The sequence below is a fragment of the Argentina anserina genome, chromosome 5, assembly GCF_933775445.1.
Source record: "Argentina anserina chromosome 5, drPotAnse1.1, whole genome shotgun sequence".
Taxonomy (NCBI): Eukaryota; Viridiplantae; Streptophyta; class Magnoliopsida; order Rosales; family Rosaceae; genus Argentina; species Argentina anserina.
In genome coordinates this window covers 11,466,647-11,485,459 of record NC_065876.1, presented here as the reverse complement: position 1 = coordinate 11,485,459, position 18,813 = coordinate 11,466,647, and the positions used below count along the sequence as shown (strand labels likewise).

The 18,813-nt window shown below is 36.1% G+C and overlaps 2 protein-coding genes across 2 annotated transcripts; one reads left to right on the top strand and one right to left on the bottom strand.

The window, feature by feature from the left end:
* Positions 1–6,199: 6,199 nt before the first annotated feature.
* Positions 6,200–9,385, bottom strand: LOC126794543 (probable enoyl-CoA hydratase 2, mitochondrial). Its single transcript, XM_050521292.1, has 8 exons — positions 9,149–9,385; positions 8,887–9,056; positions 8,627–8,701; positions 7,938–8,028; positions 7,791–7,842; positions 7,317–7,420; positions 7,159–7,235; positions 6,200–6,653 (listed from the first exon to the last, which is right to left on the bottom strand). Exons 1-8 carry the CDS (start codon positions 9,333–9,335, stop codon positions 6,477–6,479), a joined length of 933 nt encoding a protein of 310 aa, XP_050377249.1. The 5' UTR covers positions 9,336–9,385; the 3' UTR covers positions 6,200–6,476.
* Positions 9,386–14,302: 4,917 nt separating this feature from the next.
* On the top strand, positions 14,303–17,211 carry LOC126796106 (serine/threonine-protein kinase SRK2A-like). The gene is made up of 9 exons (XM_050522869.1): positions 14,303–14,655; positions 15,223–15,297; positions 15,523–15,624; positions 15,751–15,804; positions 15,882–15,974; positions 16,075–16,167; positions 16,309–16,413; positions 16,517–16,615; positions 16,723–17,211. The coding sequence occupies exons 1-9, from the start codon at positions 14,533–14,535 to the stop codon at positions 16,990–16,992; spliced, it is 1,014 nt and encodes a 337-aa protein (XP_050378826.1). The 5' UTR covers positions 14,303–14,532; the 3' UTR covers positions 16,993–17,211.
* Positions 17,212–18,813: the final 1,602 nt, after the last annotated feature.

Below are 18,813 nucleotides of genomic sequence, written 5' to 3'. Positions count from 1 at the left end.
GTACAATAATCATCACATTATATTGTACAAAAAATCAAATCAACATGCTCAATATATAAATCTCATCATCATAATGAACTTAATCGCAAAGAAATCCTGACAGTATATAATATAGCAAACTATATATATGTACGTATTTACCATTTATACAAATACACATTCCACTATATCATATACATGTCATATTTCATTCTTTAAATTTTCGCATAATCTTGAATCTCCGTAAGGGTAGATTCGTAAATGTGAGATTTTACTCACCTTATAATCTCGAGCGAAATTCCACGATTCTGAAAGTAATTCCTTTACTTGAATTATCGATCACCTTGAAAAGATAAGAAAAAAATTTAGAATCGTTACGTAAACCTTAAATGCTGAAACAGTAATAATATGTTATTGTTCAGTGATTTCTGGTTTTATGAAATTATTGTTCACGTAGTTACTATTCATGTATTACTGTACAAATACACATCAATTACGTATTCATGTACGAGTACATACTATTTACGTATTTCTGTACTTATGCATACTATTCAATCGTAAATATTATCTCAGTAAATAAAAAATTACTGATTTACCCTTCTGAAATTATTTTTACATTTAATGTACGTAATTTATATTTACAATTACCGTACGTAAAAGAAATTTATATTTACCGTACGTAAATCACTTTTACATTTACCGCACGTAAAAATAAATTTTACAAATTTACTGTTTCGAAAACTATTCACACGCCGCCGCACGTGGCGACGCGTGGGGTACACGCGCCACCTCCGGCGACCGCGCGTGAGACCGGCGCGTAGCACGCCACCGCCGCCCCCAAACCTCCTCCTCTCCTTCTCCTCTACCCTCCCACGGCCTCACGCCGCCTCTACGCCACTCCACGCCCCCACACGAGCCGCCTCTAGGCGGCGGTATCTCCTCACCCTCTCCTCCTCTGATCCGCACCAAATCGATCCAATTTCAACAAATTCACAACAACCAACAACACCAACAAACAATTCAAACTCACCCTTACCTATCTCTCACCTTGAAATCGCCAGAGAGGCGTCGGAGTGGTGCTCGATAGCGGCGGTGGAAATCGCAAAAGCTTGGCGATGTCGTGCGGCTTCACGGCGGCGAGGCGCGGCGAGCTCGAGGGTTGCTATGGAGGTCCGTGCGAGGCTTCCTGGTCCGGCGGTGAGAGCCACGTTGCCCGGAAGAGGGGGATCGGAGGTGAGATGCCGAGAGAGGAGAAACTCGGGGTGAGAGAGAGAGAGAGAGAGAGAGAGAGAGAGAGAGAGAGGCGGAGTGAAGTGAGAGAGAGAGGGTTTCTGAAAATGGAAACCCTACTCTTAAAAAATTTCCTTTTATACCCACTTCCAAAATCAGAAACTAACTTCCGACGTTAATATCTTTCATGTCTAACGTCTGATTCGAACACGTGACGCGTTCACGAACTCGTATCGACGAGGTCTAAAACTTTTCTGAATGAAGTTTTCGCGGAAACGTAACGTTTTTCTAAATAAAAGTTCCGATAACGTTTCCGTTTTCGATTTCCGACGTCACAAAGCGGAACAAACACGATTAATGAATTTCTCAAACTTTATAAACTTAGAAACAATTCATTAATTCGTTTCCGAAAAATCGGGTTATTACATTATAGTTGCAGGCTTGCATCTATTACAGGATGAGATTGAGTTGAAATCTCCCAAACTATTTCTCCTACTTGATATGAAGTACTCAGTCCCTGGTAATGTATGAAGCACAGTGATGTTGTTTGCACATGAGCCAGTGATAAATTTGTTATCTTCAGCTGGGCAAATATGGGATTCAAAGTTGGATAAATCAGAAGGCAACCCTTTTCTTGAAGATGAGTTTTCCTTATAATTTGACACAACTCTCATCCCCATTTCCTTCTAGCCCACACTCATCCTAACTTTCAGATAACGTTCTGTTCTTCATCGAATTTTGAAGATACCCGGATGTTGGTTCGCCTTCATAACTCTACAAAATGGGACCGAGTTTAATGGACTTCAACAGTAACTCAGAAACTATAGGTTACATTGCTTGTGCATTTGATTAATCCAGTTCGAGATTCCCAACTTTAGAATAATTTCTAGCATTAGTCATTAATTTAACTCATTACATGAAAACTTCTAGCATTTATAGTTTATTAACTAAAGTTAAAATGTGTCTTGGAACTAGTATTTGATAAATACTGTAGTCGTCTTCATAAATTTTGAAAGTATCTTAATAGTGTCTACTTCTCCAGTGTTCACAAACATGACCTATAATTTTATGTATACAACCGAAAACAACTTTTAAAACTATTTATAGAACATAAATGCATTCCTAGAAGCCTTGGGGTAGTTGAACCACAGAGATTATAGTTGTGAAAAATTTACACTAGAATTATCCTGCAATTCACATTTACAATTTGCATTCATAGAATTTCTTGAGGTAGTCCAACCATAGGAGGATTATAGTAGTGAAACTGAAAACCAATGGTCTAAAAATGTCTTTTTCCAGCCCAGAACTGGAATATTACCCAATATTCTCGTCTCGGTGCAGATGAATTTTAGGTGTTGAACAACCGAGTCGTCGGGCTTCAAATCGAATAGAAAAATGGAATAGAACTTTGATGACTAGGTCTTGAAAAATCGAAAAGAAATCATGCTTGGAGATGACTTTGGAGTCTGAGAATTAACAGAAAAATATGTTTTGTTTAATAGGTGTCACAATCCCGAAATTTCGAATAATAAAACTCGAAATCGAAGCCATGAAAACTCTAAAAAAAATTCAAATATATTGAAATCATCTTATAGTAACAGTGTATCGAAACTGAGTTCATAGTACGACTTAGTCGACTTGATTAATACATAACCAGTTTATAATTCAAGTATTATAACAAATAGAAATGTAAAATTCTTTCAATCCTCACCACAAATATAAGGAATAATATTCGACAATCTTCAGAATAAGCTCTTCAATTTCGCTAATCCACACATGTAGAACTATCTCCTACACCATCGAATAGGTGCATCAAGATTGTATACACAAACACAATAAGCTTTGCAGCTCGTATGAGTAAACCAACAGTATAACACACATCGCATACAAAAGAAAATACTGATTACATTTAAAGATAAATGTATTCATAAGACACTGAGCCCCACGCGCCGTCGTCTGCGGCTGCGTGTGAACAGTATTTTTATGAATAATGTTTTTATGACCAGTAATTTTGTGGACAGTGTTTTAACGGTAATGAATCGTCGCCTATGATTTTATGTATTGTTTTTTTAAGCACTTTATCATGTTATTAGGTGACCGACGAAACGAGTGAGGGAATCATTTTCGGTGTCTTAGAAGTTGCACGCAAGAAATAAGGTGAGTAAATCTCACTATGACAAGTCTACCCTTCTTAAAATGATTGAACCGTGACTTTTATATAATATAGTGGGTTGTGTATGTGTACAAAAATGGTAAATAATATAATATAGTTAGAGCTCTAGTATGTCTGCTGGTGAACTCTGCATGAGAGGTAACAAATGGTTTGCTTGGGTCTCATGAGTACCTATGTTTTGAGTGATATTAGGTAACATATGGGTTACCCAGTGTCTGTCGGCGTACTGCATGAGGGGTAACAAATGAATACCTGGGTCTCATGAGTACCCCTGTTTTTAAATGATATTGGGTAAACAGATGAGTTGTCCAATGTCTCATGAGTACACATATTTTCAAATATTATTGGACAACCAGATGGGTCATCCAGTGTCTCATGAGTACGTTTATCTTTAAATGTTATCAGTTATTTTCTCTTGTGTGCGATGTATGTTATACTGTTGGTTTTACTCATACGAGCTGAAAAGCTTACCGGGTTTGTATTTACAATCCCGATGCACCAATTCGATGGTGTATGAGATAGTTCTGCAAGTGGGATTATCAGATTCTGAGGGCTTACTCTGAAGATTTCTTCCTTCTGTTTATGGTGGGGATTGAGTAAATTTTACATTTCAGTTTGTTTTAAAACTGAGGTATAAACTGATTATGTATTATTTAAGTTTACTGAGTCGTACTGTGAACTCAGTTTCGATACACTATTGTTGTAAAATGATTTCATCATATTAGAGATTGTTTTAGAGTTATCATGGCTCCGAATTCGAATTTTTATCATTCAAAATTTCGGAGTTGTGACAATATTCGATCTTAATATGCTGAGCACGTTGAAACTTGAATTGAATCATAGACAATTGCAACTATTGACAAGACAAAAAAAAACAGGAAAATGTAGAAAATCTCACGTGAGAGAAACAATGCTAGGCTTCAGCACGAGTGAGCATACCAAGTATTAGCACTCAAACCAACTACTCGCCTTGTACTAGCTCTTATTATTACCATGCCGTTGTTAAGCAAGCAATTACAGAAAATCACAAATGTAAAACGCAAAAATGACCTCTTGAAATGATATTGTGAAACGCAGCTTGTTCACAAAATCTCAAACCTCAGTTGCACTCATCTTGTGTTCCTGCAAACGAAATCAAGAGTCATGCATTGACAATCTGTCTTTAATAGTCATTGCACTTCGGAAACTTCCATGTAATGCAAATCAAGAATGTTAGAAACATAACATCAATTTGAATACCCAATTACATAAATATATGCATATACACATACATGCATTGAATCTAGAACGGATAAAGTTCCATTGCTAACCTTCAAATCTGCTCAAGCCGAAAATACCTTATGAACTTTACAGCAGAGCAACAAAACATTAGCATATGCATCAATATTGATAGCTGCAAGCACGTTCTCAAAACCTTTGAGCCATTTCTAGTTAGACCACAACATCAATACTTTGGATCCCATAATAAATAGAAATAATGAATCTTAGTTCTTACATTGTTCATATGGAGTGGCTCATCTGCAACGGACAAATCATGAGTCAGAGAAACTTCAGTTAATGGAGATCAACTTACATCTCATAAACATTTCGGCTAAAAATAGGGTTTCTGACCAACTCTTAAAGAAAGATTATGAGAATAGTCTGAATAGGGTCTCCAACTTTTAAGGAAAGAACAGTCTGTTTTATCTAATAGATATACATGCGTCTGAGTTGCAGATTGGCATGAAATCTTAATACTGATTTGCTGTTGTCTTTTCTTTGCAAAACTTAACCTGAATTAGCAGCTGAAATTACTGATGTCAAAATATATAATAGTATAAATAGCTTCTGAAATTTTGTGGCAGGCCATGGACAAGGAATCTTTACTCCAATTTCATTGTTGTTCCTTCAGTGATTTCTTGTGCCCATTTCACAAAAGATGAATATATAAAATATAAAACAACTAATAATAAATAATAAAAAAGCAAAAAACCAAGAGAAGCAGAAGAAAATACTGATGGACAGTATTGAAATGGTATTTATAAAACAGTGTATATATAGCTGAGATAACAGAAGGAAAATAAAAAATAAAAGCCTCAAACTCAGGTCATAGCTAACCAGTAACCACTAATCCTAACAGCAAATTGCTTAATCCCTCTCTTTTCCCCCTCTTCTGAACAGCTTCCAACCCCTTGTTCAAGCTTCCTTGCTCTGTGTTCTTACCTATAACATCATCTTCAGCAGTACTTTCAGCACACTTATTTAAGTAACATGTTATCCTGTTAACAGCATCCCCTTGGTACCAGCATCAGTAAAATAATATGGAGATAGGATTTCTCCAGTAAAATATTATAGAGTACTAAATTTCTGCGTAATTACTAGGATACATGGAATTAAAGATTTAGTATTCAAGTCTATCAGGTAAGATAAACTACTTGTTGATGACTTATAAGCAAAAGGGGAAACTGCTGTGGTCAACATAAGCATGCACCACCCTAAAAGGCATGAATATGAAAGTAGAAACGCTGACTATGTCTTGATGGGCAGAATTGAGACGACATGAGAATTAGTTATGGTACAAGATTTAGATTCAAGTACTTTCACATGAAGCAACGTGAACAACAACTATAATTTATATGTTGAGAAAACTAGTAATCCTTTCGTGCAGAGGCATAAACTTTGTTGCTAATGAAGATAATCACTACATGAGCCCTATAAATGCAAAATAGTTATTTGGTGAGGCAATGTAGTGGCATCTTTTGTACTTGGCAGCCGTAACATAAGCTCTTGCTCGAGAAGAATCCAAACAGAAGCAAGGGCAGTCATGATATTGCACGCCTGAACATCCAAATACTCTGAACATCATTCCTACCAGTTGTCTTAATTATTCAATTATATTGTGCCATTGATACACACTCGAATTTCTCAAATGCAAGAGGTTCCGGAACAACTATTTAATTAGCTGACCCCTTAAAATAACAGGAAGATAAATGTACATTATAATGCATTACAAAATTAGGGCCTCTACAATCTGTTATTCATTGCCTAACAATTAACTTTATTTCCATTCCGTCAGCCAACTCATCCCAAGACAGATTGTGAAAAATTTGCCATCTTATTTTCCAATATACCTTGGCTTCCGCTTCTCAGCAAATGCTGCCAGGGCTTCCAAACGATCCTTTGTGTGCAAGGTCTGCTCATAGCATTCTTCTTCCAGTGCCAGAGCTGATGACCTATCCACCTCAAGGCCCTGGTCAATAGCTCTTTTCGCCATCCTTATTGCTATTGGACCCTGCTAATACTCGATACATAAAATTGATTGCAAAGTGATTTATAAACTGCAGTCCTTTAACTAATATGATGACTTAGAGTGATGCTTAGTTGAGTCATATATTCTTTCTGGTTTCAGGAGTTAGCTATCTTTTTTCTTAATTTTATGGGACTCAGGTCATACATTTGATTTCTCAAGAGTAGGTTGTTTATGAGAAAATGGGTCAGGGTTAGGGTTACAAAGGGGTCATGGGTTTGACAGTAGGACCGTTTGTTGAAGATAAAAGTACATCGAACCCATATTCAACAGAAGAGGATGTAATAATTCAGTCTTTACCTAAGTAGGAAAGCTTAAGTTGTTTGCATCCAATATAATAGATATTTTTGAACTGTAGTTATATCGGAAGGCCCACATTACATAGTTAGGCTACCGTCCTAAACTAAACTATAGGAGCATATTTAACCAACCTCTATGGAACTCAACAAAAAGAAAAAGAACGGGGCTATATCATAAAATAATTTCATACCTTGTCATTTATATTGCGAGCAACTTCAAGTGCCTTTATATAAGCTTCACCAGCATGGACACAGTAATTTACCAGACCTGTATTAAGGTACAATCTTAGTGCCTGGGGGAGGGCAGAGAAAGAAAAATAAAACCAAAGAAGCTACCAAGTAGACATACCCATTGACATTGCTTCTCGACCATCAATCTTCCTCCCAGTCAATATGAGTTCCTTTGCAATTGATCGTCCAACCAATCTAGGAAGTCGCTGAGTCCCACCTGCCCTGTTAAAGGATTAATCAAGAGAGGTTGATTGGTCACTACATGGATCATATATGAAAAAGGGAAATTAAAAAGAAAATGTATGAAAAAAACATATAAATCAAGAAACAATTGAGTTAAACTTTATCCAAGAAGGAAATAATATCACAAATCCAATAAACTATCAGTTTGACTGGGATAAGAAGTTAAAATTCATATGTTATAAGATATAGTATACTTCCTTTGCGAGAAAAAAAATAGTCTACTGATGAATATCCCTGATATGTAGTTGAAGGAGAAATGGCTCGTCAAATAAGATGCAGGACGCAGTGACAACCTATGACTACAACAGCAAGAGCTATAGAGTGTCAATTGAAATGTAGTGCATATTACCCGGGAATTATAGCAAGTCCAGTTTCTGGCAATCCCAATACTGCATCTTCTCCTGAAGGTGGAAGCAATCAGAGTTTAATCATTATAACACATCAATGATGCCTGTTTTTTTTTTTTACAAGCACTTTACTGTTAACATGTAAGTACCACATATCCGAAGATCGCATGACAGAGCCATTTCAAGTCCACCTCCTAATGCGGCCCCTTCAATGACAGCAATAGTAGGAATGGGAAGTACCTAATAAGATGGTGTCAAGAAAGGCTTCAAAAAATAAAAAATTGAAAGCTTTGCACCAAGACATCTAAGACATTGTTCTCCTTGCAAACTAAGGGTTTTACCGTTTTAGTACTTAAAATGTTTCGCCTCCATTACACCAATTTAGGCAGATCCTTCAAAGGTACTCTGTTGAGGGGTTTAGAGTTAATTTGTGAAACTTCTAGGCTTCAATGAGATTCTGTATTGGGAATTAGGACAAGAAAAAGAGGGATACATGAAAGCCTATTTTCCCTTCATTTGCCAAGAATCTGAAACCATTACATTACAGAAATGACCACACTTTGACGTTGGGATGCTGAGCACATTGAAACTTGAATTGGACTATACACGAGTGCAGGTATTAGATAATTTGTATGACAAAACAAAAAAGCAACAAGACATCCTGAAAATTGCAGATGAAGGAAACAATGCACCCTTCAGCACCAGTGAGCATACGACGTATTGGCACCCAAACTACCTAACCGCCTCATACAGATGATTTACTTCTTATCAACTTTCAACGCCATTGCTAACAACAAGAAATTACAGAAAACCACGAAAGTAATACACAAAGAATGACCTCTAGAAACGAGAATGTGGCACGGAGCTTGTTCACAAAATCTCGAACCTCAGTTGCACTCATCATCTTGCGTTCCTGTTAATCAAATCAAGAGCTATTGACAATTTTACTAGTGAGCAGTACCTTTCACTGCAATATAATAATTGCATTTCTATATAGTTCATGTAATGCAAATCAAGATAGTCACACATAGACAAAGATAACATCAATTTAAATATACATAAACATATGCATTGATTCTAGGAATTAGATTGCTTTACCTTCAAATCTGCTCCAGCACAAAAGACCTTAGGAACTTTACTGCGGAGCAACAGAACATTAGCAGATGAGTCCTTACTGATAGCTTCAAGCGTGTTCTCTAAACCTTTGAGCATATCTTTCCCTATTGCATTTCTCACTTGGGGTCTATCCAAACAAACTTCAACGATTCCTGTCACCCCAAAGACCCAAACGGGTTCATACTCTACAATCCAGAAATAAATAAAGCACAAGAAAGAGATAAGCTTTTGGAATTAAACTAACCGGAATCGGCGTCGGAGAGTCTGTGGAGGTTGACGGAGTGAGAGGGTGCTGACTCCAGAATCAGAGTGCGGCGAGTTTGATGAAGCCATTGGTTGGGTGTGGGAGTGAGTGAGTTGTCTGGAAAGATAGAGGCTTTGGGTTTGTAATGTCTGAGGGACTTGCTTAGAACTCTGAAAGCACCCACCATTGTTGTTTCAGAAACTACTGAAGACAACAACACTGATGTCTCGGAATCAACTTGTGTCACATTTGTCTGACCTTTGGAATGGAATGGAGATACAAGTGACATATATTTTGTACATGTTTTTTTAAGTTCCAAAATCATTTAAAATAATCAAACAAAATGACATGGAGATACAAGTGGTCAAAATTGCGCCGCATGTCCCTTTATTTTATTTTTAATTAATTTTAAAGGATCTAACATTTTCTAAAAATCATAAAAAATAGTTCCAAAGCTATAAAATTCTCTTAAAATTACCACACAATCAAGATAGTTAGCTCTATCTACCAATGTCAAAACTTTAAAATAATTTTAATCGTACGACACGGCTGCCCTTAGGGAGGTAGTGTTTAGATTAGACTTAATCGCGTAGATCGAGACCCAAACAATTATGAAATTTAGAGAATTTCGTACCGTATCAATATCTCAGTAACCTTATCACATTCAACGGTCAGAGTTTTATTTTATAAATTTTGCTCACGTAAATCACAACGTACCTACTAATGTTTCATAACATTCATACTAGGTTATATGTAAATCCATTTGTTTATAAACTAACCACATTAAGAAAATAAAATTTGAAAAAAAATCGCCGTTAGGATATCGTCGTTATAGCGTACTATGGATGTGGTAGGAAATTTGGTAATTTTAGGTCTTTGGTTCTCGATCCATACAGTTAACTCTTTTTATCTCATACCCTCCTAAGGAGAGCTATGTTACTCAAACATAATTATACAAAAAAATATGCATGAGTTGATAGAGCGCGGTACTAGAAAAACGTATGAATTTTTGCGAAATTTTTATCGGGCACCTATGATTTTTTAAATATTTTTTGAGTTACAATATCATTTTAAAATAATCAAAAATGACATTGACAAACGAGATGTCAGATTTGCACCACGTGTCTCTCTAATTGGCTTTTAGTTAATTTTGAAGGATCTAACATCTTCTAAAAATCATTAAAAAATAGTTCCAACGCCTAAGAATTCTCCAAAAAATACCACAAAATTAGAGTAGTTAGCTTATCTATACATGTAAAAAATTTAAAATAATTTTAATCGTGCGACACGATTGCCCTTAGGAAGGTAGTTGTTAAATTAGGTTTGACTACGTAGATCGAGACAATATCTCGGTAATCTGATCACATCCAACAGTCAGAATTTTATTTTATAAATTTTACTCATGTGTATCACAACATGTCAGCTAATGTTGCATAACATTCATATTATGTTATATGTAAATGCGTCTGTTTATAAACTAACTATATTGAGAAAATAAAATTTGAAAAATCAACCTTAGGAAAATCGTCGCTATAGTGTAGTATGGCCGTGGTAGAAAATTCACTAATGTTCGGTAACTTTTGGTTCTCGATCCACACGATCAGCTCTTTGTAACTCATACCCTCATAAAGAGAGCTATTGTTACCCAAATATAATTATCCAAATTTTTGCATGAGTTGATAGAGCACGGTACTGGAAATGTGTAGGAATTTTTGCGGAATTTTTCGGGCGTTTATGATATTTTTAAACGTTTTTTGAAGTTGTGAAATCATTTAAAATAATCAAAACAAAATGACATGGACAAATAAGCGGCCAGAATTACGCCGCATATCCATTTATTTAACCTTATTTAATTTTGAAGAATCTAACATATTCTAAAAATCATAAAAATAATTTACCACGCAATCAGGATAGTTAGCTCTATCTACCCATGTAAATATTTTAATATAATTTTAATCGAGCGACATGGATGCCCTTAGGGAGGTAGTGTTTAAATTTGGGTTGACTGTGTAGATCGAGACCCAAACGATTATGAAATTTGGTGATTTTCGTACCTATCAATATCTCATCAACCTAATCACATCCAATCTAACATCTTCTAAAAATCATAAAAAATAGTTCTGACACTCTAAAAACTCTCCACAAATTACCACGCACTCAAGATAGTTAGCTCTATCTACCCATGTAAATTTTTTAAAATAATTTTAATCAAGCGACATGAATGCCCTTATGGATGTAGTGTTTAAATTAGGGTTGGCCGTGTCGATCGAGACCCAAATGATTACGAAATTTGGTGATTTTCGTACCGTATCAATATCTCAGCAACCTGATCACATCTAATGGTCAGAGTTTTTATTTTATAAATTTTACTCACGTGAATCACAATGTGTCTACTAATGTTGCATACCATTTATATTAGGTTATATGTAAATGTGTCTGTTTATAAACTAACTATATTGAGAAAATAAAATTTGAAAAAATCGACCGTAGGATATCATCACTATAGTGTACTATGGACATGGTAGAAAATTCATTAATTTTCTTTAACATTTAGTTCTCGAACCACACGGTTAACTTTTTTATCACATACCCTCTTAAGGAGAGCTATGTTACACAAACAAAATTATCCAAAATAATTTATATGAGTTGAAAGAGCGGGATACTAGCAACGCGTAGGTATTTTTGTGGAATTTATTGGATACCTAAATTATTAATTACAATTTTTTAGGTGTGTTATTTAAATTTTTTTACAAATTCAAAATTGTAAATAGAGTTGGACACAACTCGTTTATTTATCCAAATTTATTAATTATATATGACTTCAAAATAATACAATATTTTACTTAAATAGTGTAATAAATAATTTTAAAGATGAAAAACAGAAAAATTTAACTCTCATCTACTTATCATATCAGCCAAAATAAAAAAAACAATTTAACTTTCGGGTTAGATTTTGAATAACCCAAGTGGATATCATTAGTAACCTGACACCTGCTGTGCGCTTTTTTCATGTAATATTTTTGTTTTAAAAAAGAAATGAGCTAAAATGTCTCGGGACCAATAAATGTAATCAATGGTCCCCTCGTAGTATTGATGTTTAGAGTACTAAAGAATTTTTGCTACTTTCACCAGAGATCGGTTACAATCACAGACATTTGAAGCCAGCAACCAATCGAGCTCCTTTCGCTTTTCTAGGACATGTATAGTTGTGTTTGTGTTAATCTCATCGATTAAGTATATAATCATTCATATCATGTCATTCATTGTGTTTGTATGTACATAGATGATAATATAAAGATTTGCATGTAATTCTTAGTCCGACTCCTTTTGTGCAATCATTTTAGTGCGTTAGCTTAAAAACGAGTAGTAGCTCAGTTAAGTTAATATACCAAAGGTGTCCATTTTTCACTAGCTAAATCGATGAGAAAATATGTTCCCTTTTCACATGCATCATCGTTTTATCTTTCGGTGGTGCACTTTGGAGGAAAAGATGAAAACCCCAGATAGCCAATCAAGGCTGGACTCTTTTCTTCAATTCTTCAATTCCCAGTTTCATACTCCTAGATCAAAATAACTTCGTCTTGTGTTTTGTTATGTTGAAAGCGCGTTAGATTGGATTGATGTTGGCATGTTGGGGATTTTGAAACGTAAGTTTTACCAAAGTAACCATTAAATTTCTCCATATATCTGAAACTTTTGATGGTTGGTCGATCTTAATAGCAATTTCTTCTCATTCCACTTTTTTTTTTTTGGAAATGTTCTTCTCATTCCACTAGTAACTAGTGAGTGTGGAATAATCTTCCTTTCCAATTAGGACGTCTTAATCTCTTTAAGGTTTGTTATAGGAAAATTACGAAATATCACATACAACTTGCACTAGAAGGTCATCCTTTAATTAACGAAAGCTATCTACCAACTAATAAAGGGGGACCTCCACCTTCATTTTTAAGTCCCAGCACATTTAATCAGGTCTAAAGAAATACACTTTTTCATTTTAAAACAAAGATTTCGTTGTCACTTAGACATTTACAATTTTAAAAGCAATATGGCAATAGTAAGCCAATATAATGCTACTTCGTAGGTCATTGTTAGTGACCAAACAAGTGTAATCGACAAACTTATATAGAAAACAAAGAGCATAAAAAAATCAAAACTTTGTATATGAAAAACAAAACTATCCAAATTGCATTTCCTTAAGTTATACTGTGGCCACAGTGAGTCATTTTTCTCAGGCAAGTGACTGAATAATTCAGTAATATATTATAAGTTATAAGTTCTTTTCTCAAACTAGCTAGTTTGGTGTTACATGTGTATACACACTTCTTATACTAACTTGGTAATGCTCATTAAATAAGGTTAATGGTTTCTTCGTTGTTAATATGAGCCGTCTACTTATAGTCCTCCACATTTGTGTCTATTTTCTAAAGTAAGATCTCCATCCTCATACCCTTGTTCAACTGTTTGTTATGATTTGGCATGCCAACCTTTTTCAACATGAAACCTTAGGAATTCATGGTTTTTACTTCTCTACGTTTCAGCATCTCACACATCCGATCTTCATTTCATTCATAACCATATACTGTATGCATCACAAATCATATTCTTCCAATAAACTAATCCACCGACTTCCAACACACGGGAACGTTTTCCGGTCAAAACAAACGTTACTCGTCACTACCCCTCAAGTCCAAATTCCAGACAACGACACCAAATCGCCCACCTTTTTTACCCCCCACCGAAATTCCCAAACTACCCTCTCCCCCTTCCCCACCGGATAAAATCTTCTTTATCACAAAACTATTGCAGACCTTTTCCCTCAACTGACGTAAACGCCCCGAACTAGAAAGATCACACCTTTGTCGGCCCCACCGCCGGCGCACGTTAGCCCGGAGACACTGCGTCCCCGTCTCAACGGCTTAACCTGCGCACCACCGCCTCTGTCAGTCAGACTCAGAGAGGAATTTTATGAGCTGCAGGGTTACGTGTCGTCCAGTGCTCTCACACTTGGATTTCTTAGCAGTAACGTTGTCAGTTTTTTTTTAATCTTGATTCTTTATTTATAGTAAAAAGTTGGAAGTTGAAGACTTTTAAGATTTAAATCATTTAATGGTCTATAAAAGGGTGGGCTGGAAGTTTGGTTTGTTAATTCTCTAGTAGTTTGCTCTTTTTGACGCGTGGGGTCTTTAGTTTCTACTCTGCTACTCTTCTCTTTGCTTTCAATTCAAACCAATTAACCAACCTTTCTGCTCATTTTTCTAATCTGGGTCCTCTCTGTCTATCCCTATCTGGGTTCGGCTAGATTTTCTTGGAGTTGGGTTTGTTGTGTTTGTTTGTGTCTTTGAGATATTTTGTTTCGTTTGTTTGGTTTCTGGGTTTGGATTGTAATGGAGGAGAGGTATGAGCCAATGAAGGATCTTGGGTCTGGTAACTTTGGAGTGGCGAGGCTGGTCAGGGATAAGAAGACCAGGGAGCTTGTGGCTGTTAAGTACATAGAGAGAGGGAAGAAGGTTTGTTGTTTCTGGTTTTCTAATTGTGTGGAAGTGTTTTTTTTTTGGGTGGGGATTGGAATGGCTGACCGAGTTTGATGATGAGAAGCCTCACTGGGTTTTTGTTTTGGGGAGTTGTGTTTTGTCATTCGTTATATCAATGATGTTGTTGTGGTTTGCATATTAGTTAGGTGAGATTTGAGCTGAAGTTGACTCTCATTTTGATCAGAAACCCGTGTTATTCTTTTTAATTTCTTCTTTCTAGTTTCAGCTGCTGAATATATAGATAGTGGGTTTTGTGTGAGATTAGTTTAGCTGGAATAGTAGATCCTGGTTCTCAATATTTATACCAATCAATGTTATTGTTGAATTTCAAGTCAAATTTTTTATAGCACACCAACTGCAATATTTCTCCGACCTATCAAAGTTCATTTCCTTTTCATTAAATTGTTGCTAAATGCCATCACTTTCTGAACCTAGTTTGAGGTCAAGTTGTAAAGTAGTGTGTTGAGATTACATTTAGCTCATATATGAATTTCTTTTGTGTTTGATGATTATCATTATGACTTCTTGTTTTATGGTTTGCAGATTGATGAGAATGTTCAGAGGGAAATCATAAATCACAGATCCTTGAGGCATCCAAATATTGTCAGGTTCAAAGAGGTAACTAGCTAGTATTGAGTTAATTGTGTGCTTACAGGCACTTTGGAGTGTGTAATGTGTGTTTGAGTGTTCCAGCTTGTCATTCTCTATTTGGGCAATGATATTAGGCCAATCTTATGTAAAGATAACTCCAAGATGATAATTATCAGACTTGAAGTGAGCACCAAAGAGCTAAGATAAGGCAGTCTTGAGATGAATGCTTGAAGTATACTTGTTTTGCTGCAGGTCTTGTTGACTCCAAGTCATTTAGCTATTGTCATGGAATATGCAGCTGGTGGTGAATTATTTGAGAGGATATGTAGTGCTGGTAGATTTAGTGAAGATGAGGTTAGCTTCTTACTTTTATTAGTCTATATGTTAGATAAATTCATTAGGTTATTCTGCATCGGAATTATTCAGTTCGAAATTATTGATTCACGAGCATTTGTTGACTGAATTTTCTCCACACGACAGGCAAGATTTTTCTTCCAGCAGCTGATATCTGGGGTCAGCTACTGTCATTCCATGGTAAATTGTATTTGATACATTGTGAAATGGTTGAAATATTACCTCTTTTCTTACGTTAGCGAATAATTTTAATGCAGGAAATTTGTCACAGGGATCTGAAACTGGAAAATACACTCTTAGATGGAAGTGCAACACCACGTCTCAAAATTTGTGACTTTGGATACTCCAAGGTTTATGATTTTCTTGGTTAAATTAAAAATCATTTAGTTGACAGCAAATTACTTTCTAACTAGTCTTATAAACTTCCTGACTTACTTTCTAACCTTGCAGTCTGCTATTTTGCACTCGCAACCAAAATCAACTGTTGGAACACCTGCTTACATTGCTCCAGAGGTTTTGTCACGGAAGGAATATGATGGAAAGGTATATAGTTGTCCATATTGTTTACTTAGCAGTCTAGGAATTTCAATCTTATGAGCATATCTCAGCTACAATCTAATGACTCTAGAATTATAACAGAATATCAGTTTTATTGTCATTCTAAGTTGGTGAAAACCTTGGTAGATTGCAGATGTTTGGTCGTGTGGTGTGACATTATATGTCATGTTGGTAGGAGCATATCCTTTTGAGGATCCTGAAGATCCTCGAAATTTTCGCAAGACCATTGAGGTGAGCTTCTACCAAACATTGCCAGATTGATCTTAACTCCTTAACTCCCTCATGCTCTAAACTTGCTTCAGAAACAATAAATTTGTCGCAATTCCTGAAACAGAGAATTATGAGTGTCCAGTACTCCATTCCCGACTATGTACGTATTTCAGCAGACTGCAAGCACCTACTTTCTCGTGTTTTTGTTGCTAACCCTTCCAAGGTGATATATCTTCCTACTGCACTTTTTCATTCATATTAGTATTATTTTGATATGTTTAACTGTGTACGGATTATCTACTGACATTCCTGTCTGTATCCTCATTGTAGAGGATTAGTCTTCCTGAGATAAAACAGCACCCCTGGTTTCTGAAAAATTTGGCGAAAGAGCTAATTGAGGTTGAGAAAAAAAGCTTTGCAGAAGTGGAACGTGACAATCCAACACAGAGCATTGAAGAAATAAATAAAATTATACAAGATGCAAGGATACCAGGTGAGGGGTCTAAAGGAGTTGGCCAAGCTGTTGCAGGAGCAGGACCATCCGACCCTGATGATATAGATTTGGACTCAGAAGTTGATCTTAGCGGTGAGTTTGCTTAATAAGATGTCCAGAAGATTTGTCTTAGGGTTCGTTTACACATATTCAAAACCTCAATTCTCATAAGAACAACAAAGAAAAGCTTTTTGTATGGATTTCATCACATTGTATAATGTATAGTAAACTATTATACTATACACCTCTGTACAAATAGTTGAACATATTGAACTCGGGCTTGTATTATTTTTATTGGTCGTAACACCTTTGGATATTACTGTAGAGTTTGAGTGCAGAAGGGTTTACGTATCACTAATTCACTATTGGGTTACCATATATAGTTTGAAACTCTACTAGCGTAGAGTTTAATTCACTAGGGTATTGAAGGAGCAGAGGTTCAAAACCTTTCACAATCTATGCCATGAATCAGTTAGATAATTAACCTACTTTATTCTTGTGCCTCCTAAACCCTACTAGACTAACCTAGATGATAAACACGAACTGCACTCATATTCACATCCTTTCATATGTTCATATAGAAAGGAGGAAGCTGAAATGACCAAAGTTCACCAGCTCTCGTTGGTATGTATCTCTTGGTTTATTTACCTAATCCTTACGGCGCTCTCTGAACAATATCCTCACACCAAAAACCACGAAGATCAAGAGTCTAAACAGTAAACACTACTGCATGGAATACCACAATGAAAAGACCCATCTACATCACAAGTCACAAGTCAGAGGCTTTCTACCACAAGCACAAGCCTGGAGAGTTTTGCAGCAAATTCAAACCTTTTTTGGTGCTCATGCCACATCCTGATTTACAAAGTTTGAACAGTTAACCCTGCCAGACCTTTTGTCTCTAACGCTCCATTGAATTTGCCGGAATTTGGCTCAGAATTAACTAACTACGGCTTTGCCAGCACAATCAGGAAACCTTGGTCGTCTTCAAGTTTTAAAACTTGAAACCAACAATCTTGTTGGAGATCAACCCTAGTCCCAATAGGAGTTAACAACTAGAGAGTTTCAACCTTGGTCGTCAGCTGGAATGCTTTGCATGGTACAATACCACTTGCAATTCCAAACTTGCACAATCCTGGCTATTGAGCTTAGAACTTAACACTATCAGCGGGTCAATCCCCCTAATTCTGCCTTCACGAACTCTCTATTGGTACTCCTACTTGGCTATAATTACATAAGTAGTGACATATTCCAACCGCAAGGACGCCTACATTTTTACAAAATACTTTAAACCTCAGCAGCAACCTTTTCAAAACGAACTAATTTCTAATCATCTTCCCTGTGAATAGACGTTTATAGTGATTGCTGATTCTCTCCCTGTGCAAGCAAGCAATCTACTATATTCCTATTCCCTGTGAATGTGTCTAGAAATGTTTGCAAGTTCTAAACAAAGTACCAAGAGGGTGCAAACTAAAGGCATTTCCATAGAGCATAGTGACAAAATCAGCAGTCAGATCCCACGACAATATTCTTAATCTATAGGCCCTGAGCCAACAGTAAACCGTGGAAAATTCCCCAAGTAACACTTCACATGCACCTACGCTAATAACAAACCGACCAATCCCGTTAAAAAAAACTGTATCTAATCACTTCCCATACCAATCAGACCACCAATAGACTTGGATAGATCACTCAACATTCAATTTTAAAGCAGCATTACCATGCGCTCTATGATATCCTCTCTACTTGATAGCCCTTATTGTTAGGAGTTTTTGAGAAACATCTAACCATTAAAGAGCATGTAATTGTATTACCTCTCGGAATGTAAATGGAACTACGGAAGCCGAAAATTTAGCTAAAAAATCATTTACGTCTCCACTTCCAGATAAACAATGAAAAACGATGCTCCAGTTTAGCGTCCATGAAAA

What these genes read in the sequence shown, in the direction of transcription:
- LOC126796106 (XM_050522869.1), top strand. Translation starts at nt 14,533, where the DNA reads ATGGAGGAGAGGTATGAGCCAATGAAGGATCTTGGGTCTGGTAACTTT. An exon ending in ACATAGAGAGAGGGAAGAAG is followed by an intron (nt 14,656 to 15,222) that starts GTTTGTTGTTTC and finishes TATGGTTTGCAG; the next exon opens with ATTGATGAGAATGTTCAGAG. An exon ending in ATTTTCGCAAGACCATTGAG is followed by an intron (nt 16,414 to 16,516) that starts GTGAGCTTCTAC and finishes TTCCTGAAACAG; the next exon opens with AGAATTATGAGTGTCCAGTA.
- LOC126794543 (XM_050521292.1), bottom strand. Translation starts at nt 9,335, where the DNA reads ATGGTGGGTGCTTTCAGAGTTCTAAGCAAGTCCCTCAGACATTACAAA. An exon ending in ACTCTCCGACGCCGATTCCG is followed by an intron (nt 9,057 to 9,148) that starts GTTAGTTTAATT and finishes TTGGGGTGACAG; the next exon opens with GAATCGTTGAAGTTTGTTTG. An exon ending in CCACATTCTCGTTTCTAGAG is followed by an intron (nt 8,029 to 8,626) that starts GTCATTCTTTGT and finishes CCATCTTATTAG; the next exon opens with GTACTTCCCATTCCTACTAT.